The sequence below is a fragment of the Pseudorca crassidens genome, chromosome 3 (assembly GCF_039906515.1).
Source record: "Pseudorca crassidens isolate mPseCra1 chromosome 3, mPseCra1.hap1, whole genome shotgun sequence".
Classification (NCBI taxonomy): domain Eukaryota; kingdom Metazoa; phylum Chordata; class Mammalia; order Artiodactyla; family Delphinidae; genus Pseudorca; species Pseudorca crassidens.
In genome coordinates, this window is record NC_090298.1 from 142114922 (window position 1) to 142120038 (window position 5117).

Below are 5117 nucleotides of genomic sequence, written 5' to 3' on the forward strand. Positions count from 1 at the left end.
CTGGCAGTGAATTAGCAAAGTGAATCATTTAAATAAATTTAAGATATTGGAAAACTTCTAAGAGTGCAATGAAAGATAAAAATATATACCATGAGGGGGCTTCCCTGGTGGCGCAGTAGTTGGGAGTCCGCCTGCCGATGAAGGGGACGCGGGTTCGTGCCCCGGTTGGGAGGATCCCGCGTGCCGTGCAGCAGCTGGGCCCGCGCGTCCGGAGCCTGTGTTCCGCAGCGGGAGAGGCCACAGCAGTGAGAGGCCCGCGTACAGAAAAAAAAAAAAAAAGAAAAACAAACCATATATATATATATGTGTGTGTATATATATATATATATATATATATATATATACCATGAGAATTACATTAGGTAATGTGCATGAAAGCAGGGCATAATCTAAAAAGTTCTATCTAAATATAATTTATCACAGGGTGAGTGTAGGGAGGAATTTTTGAAAGTGCATCCATTGGATTGGCGGACACTCATTCAATAAACGTTGAGCACCTGCTCATGTAAGGCAAAAGGGGCATCATGAACATTAACGGCCTTTCTGAGAAATACTAGAGTTGAGCTTACAGGGGCTTTTAAGTGCATAGATGATGAGCGGAAGGGGAAGAGTTCACGGGGGTGAATATTTTCAAGAAGCCAAAGAAAATATTGGTGATCGTACATTTAATAAATTGGGTTGGGTATGATTTAGGACTTTTAAACGTAAGCATTAGATATTTTGCTCACTAAAGTTAATTCTTAACATCCAGCAGAGTTGTAATATGTTTTGTTCAGATCAGATTCTATAATTCACTTTCCAATTTAAGAGAAACTTAAAGCAGGTAATTTTCTGATGTGGAATGAGGCTCCGTTATGAATTGAACCAGTTAGAAATGTGATCTTTTGTGAAAGATCATTAATAAAACGGTAACTTTGGTTTATTTATATACCACCTGAGCGTTATATAGGAAACTTTGTTGGGTGCCTGTGGGTTTTGGTTACTATGTGATATGGTCTCTGTCTTTACTGGTGGAGAGTTAGGTTAATTACAGATTAATTACATCTTGAGTGTTTTAGTTTTGTTCCTTGAAACTAGGCAAGACTACTTTTGATGACAATGAGAAAAAATCATGTCAGACATTTTCCGTCTTCTTTTATAGCTGGAACGTGAAAATGCCCAGTTAAGAAATATAAATTTCTGTTTGTCTGAAGCCCTTCATGCCCACTCATTGACAAGCATGATCCTGGATGATGAAGGTGTTTTGGGCAGCATTGAGAATTCTTTTCAGAATTTCCATGCTTTCTTGGATCTCCTTAAAGATGCTGGGTTAGTTCATTTCTCTTCATGGCGTTCTTCTCTTTGCGACTATAATGGTAGTTTGCTGAGGAGCTGGAGCAATTTTCATCACTTCTGTGGCCATATTTAGTGTAATTATAGGTAATATAGTTGACTTTTTAAATTGAGGAATTAAATTTTTTAGGAAATGCAAATAGGGAAGCCTGCTTTGGTAGAGTGGGGAGCCCAGTATAAAAGAGTAACCTGTAGACAGAGTAATTAGTAGGTATAGTTTTTTGTAAGGACTAAATTGAAGGCAGTTTTCATTGAAAATATTCGGGAATGCATAAGAATTGTCTTATCTTTCACTTATTTTGCTTGTTTGATAAGTTTGAATTAAAGTTATTTTTAAAAATTAAAAGATTATTATTATTAATCTGCATGGGAGATATAGGTCAGTGGTTCTCAGCCGTGAGCGATTTTGCTGAAAGAGGGAAGTGGAGATTGATAGTTGATGGAGTAGTGTTTTGTCAGTGAATGAGTTGGTGTTGGTGTTGGGAAGGAAGGAACAAACACATTCTTGGAAACTGGAGGAAAGGTGGGAAAGAAGCGTGGGAATAGAGGTGTGAGAGGTAGTGGACGAGGTGCGTGGTAGATGTTGAAATTGCTAGTGAGACAGTGTTTAAAATGGAACGGTAATAGGTAAGGAGATGGGATGTGTCCTAGAGGATGAATCTGGAAAGGGCTGAGAATTTGGGGGGGAGAGAGGCTTGTAGTCTGGAGTAGGATGTTAGCTTTTAAGATTTTAGAAGTATTTCATGATTGTAGGTCTGGGGAAATCTAAACTGCTCTTCTGTGATTATAATAACCTTTGTCTTTTCTCCTTTCCTCCTCTGGTCCAGGCTTGGGCAGCTGGCCACAATGGCTGGTATAGAGCAGTCAGATTTTCATTTACTAGGTCGTCCCCAGATGAATTCTACTGTTAGTAGTCTACCTAAAGAAGAAAAGAAGCCACTTGAAGAAGAAAAATCAGAATCAAAGCAGAGTGCCCCAGGACCAACGCAAAATCTCCAAGTAAGTGGAGAGGACAGCACTTAAGGATTCTAAGAGTGATTAGCAAAAAGGAAATGACCAAGTCAGGGAGAAAACAATAATGATCAGTCTCTAGTAGTTCACATGCTCAGGAGCTAGAAGATTCTGGAGTCCTTTCCAAATCTGAGATTAGTAAATGTGTGCCCATTTCATGACACTGTATTGTTGTAAATAAGGAGACTGGAAGTTCTTCAGAAAATTTATGAGTTAAAGCAAACTATCCTTATTAGAGAAAATATTCCAGATTTTAAATTGTATAAATGTCTATTCTATTCATATTTTATCTAGGTTTCTATTTGTATGCAGTCAGCTTACAATGAAGGAACACTAATGAAGGTACACATACTGATATAATTTTTAAAATAAGTAATCCAGACATAGCTAATAGGTAACATATGACAGTGAATCACCTGGTTATGGGAATGGGAGGGGAAAACCTGTCAGCTTTTCCTCTAGCCTTGCTTGGAGCCCCCATCAGCCAATCTCAGACTGGTCTTGGGAACTGACAGCTTGAGAACACAGTCTGGTCACAAACTATATTATATACTGTTTACATGTGTCTGGAGGATAGAAAAGAAATTAATTATCTTACAGAATAGGGTTTTATTTTTAGTGAGGGAAAGGTAATGGGTAATAACTACCCCTGTCACCAAAGTCTGAAAATGTAGTGGACATAGCCTTGGATATAGCTAGGTTAAGCTGAGAATCACTTGGCAGGATATAATTAGAGAAAAACTGGCTCTGAAATCTTCTGAAGAATCAATTGACTGTGTTAATAATAAGATCACAGAGTAACATTGAAATTTTGAACTCTACTTTTTAATGGTTGGCTTTGTTCATCACTGAATTTTTGTCTTGTCTTTTGTTTTTTCCCCTGGTTTCAGAAAATTGCAGGTGATGCTAGGATTCCTTTGCCTCTCGACTCCTTCCATGTCCCAGTCTCTACTCAGGAGGCCTTAGAAACTTCCAAAGACAACCTGGGGGTCGCAGTCACAGAGCAGCGGCAGGAGTCTTTTGAAGATTTCATTGCTAGAACATGTTCTCCTTCAGCAGACGTCATTTCTGGAACTGGAAGTGAAAGAAAAGAAGAGGAATTATCTAGAAATAGCAGGTCTTCTTCAGAGAAAATGACCAAAGCAGGTGAATATACCCAAAACTACTCTCCTAAGAAACAACCTGGGAAGAACCTGCATTCCTGCTCTGACTCACCTGTAAAGCAGAAAAGCAAAGGAATTGGGCAAAATAATTCTTTGCTTAATGAACCAATTAGAAGTGAGTCTTCGAAAAAGCACATTTCTGTTAAGAAAGACAGTAGAATAGTGACTGTTTCATCAAAGACAACTAAAAGTAAACTCAGTCTACTAGAACATTCTGAAAGTGATACTCTTGGATCTGATTGTGAATTTCAAAAAAGCATCCATACTCTATCACGCCTAACATAGGTCTAAATCTTTTAAAATCTTTTAAAATTATGCTTTTGCCTTCAAATTTTAATAAATTACTTATGTTTTTATTATAGCATATGGTGTTTTAAAATACTTGACTGGAAGCCATTAGAGAAAGATTTATCTATTCTTTTTTATTATAATGAAAGTTTTGGTGTATTTTTCCTTGTGACAGTTTGCACCATTCATTCAGCTAGTGTTTACTGAGGGCTTCGTATGTACAGTACTTTTCTGGGTGCTATTGCTTTCAGCAGTGAACAAAATAAAGCCTTTACTCTCCTGGAACTAACACTCTGTGGTGGGAGAAAACATAGACAACAAAACAGGGTAAGGGGTAAAAAGAGATGGGAATAATAAATGGAATACTTTTACCATTTGGTTAAATGTCAAACTATTATAAATCACATGGCCAGAAGCCATTGACATATTTTAATTCACAATAACCAGAGAGCCTCAAACATTTACCAAGGCACTTAACCGTGTTTATGGATTACAGCAACGCTATGAGGTTGGGAACTGTTACCATCCCCATTTATAGATGAGGAGTCTGAGGAGACATTATGTGAGTTGCCCAGAATTACACAGCTGTAAGTAAGTGGGAAGCTGCGATTTAACCCGAACCCATGCTCTTTTTTTTTTAATGTATGGACTTTATTATGTTTCCTTTGTTTCTGATTTATGTGATTTTTTTCTTTAAAGTTTTCTTGGATGTCGACCATTTTTAAAGTGTTTATTGCATTTGTTACAGTATTGCTTCTGTTTTATATTTTGGTTTTTTGGCCACAAGGCATGTGGGATCTTAGCTCCCTGACCAGGGATCGAACCCTCACCACCTCCATTGGAAGGCAAAGTCTTAACCACTGGACCACCAGGGAAGTCCCCTTTATGTGATTATTTTTCTGGCAATTGTTTTTTAATTTTATTTTTTATTGACGTACAGTTGAATTACAGTGTTGTGTTAATTACTGTTGTACAGGAAAGTAACTAAATTATACATTTATAGACATTCTTCTTCATATTCTTTTCCATTATGGTTTATCACAGGATATTGAATATAGTTCCCTGTGCTCTACAGTAGGACCTTTCTGGGTTTTTTTAAATACATCCACTTTTTTTAAAATAAATATATTTATTATTTTTTTTAATTTTTGGCTGCGTTGGGCCTTCGTTGCTGCACGCAGGCTTTCTCTAGTTGCGGTGCACGGGCTTCTCATTGTGGTGGCTTCTCTTGTTGCAGAGCACGGGCTCTAGGTGCATGGACTTCAGTAGTTGTGGCATCGGGCTTAGTTGCTCTCTGGTATGTGGGATCTTCCCAGACCAGGG

At 37.9% G+C, this 5117-nt stretch overlaps 1 protein-coding gene across 1 annotated transcript; it reads left to right on the top strand.

Annotated features, from left to right (window-relative positions):
- The first annotated feature begins 364 nt into the window (after positions 1-364).
- On the top strand, positions 365-4404 carry LOC137222077 (centrosomal protein of 78 kDa-like). The gene is made up of 3 exons (XM_067732801.1): positions 365-1308; positions 2160-2330; positions 3227-4404. The coding sequence occupies exons 1-3, from the start codon at positions 1220-1222 to the stop codon at positions 3789-3791; spliced, it is 825 nt and encodes a 274-aa protein (XP_067588902.1). The 5' UTR covers positions 365-1219; the 3' UTR covers positions 3792-4404.
- Positions 4405-5117: the final 713 nt, after the last annotated feature.

Excerpts from the sequence above, each read along its gene's own strand:
- LOC137222077 (XM_067732801.1), top strand. The coding sequence starts at position 1,220 with ATGATCCTGGATGATGAAGGTGTTTTGGGCAGCATTGAGAATTCTTTT. Across the intron at positions 1,309-2,159 it reads GATCTCCTTAAAGATGCTGG|GCTTGGGCAGCTGGCCACAA; the intron begins GTTAGTTCATTT and ends CCTCTGGTCCAG. Across the intron at positions 2,331-3,226 it reads GGACCAACGCAAAATCTCCA|GTTTCAGAAAATTGCAGGTG; the intron begins AGTAAGTGGAGA and ends TTTTTTCCCCTG.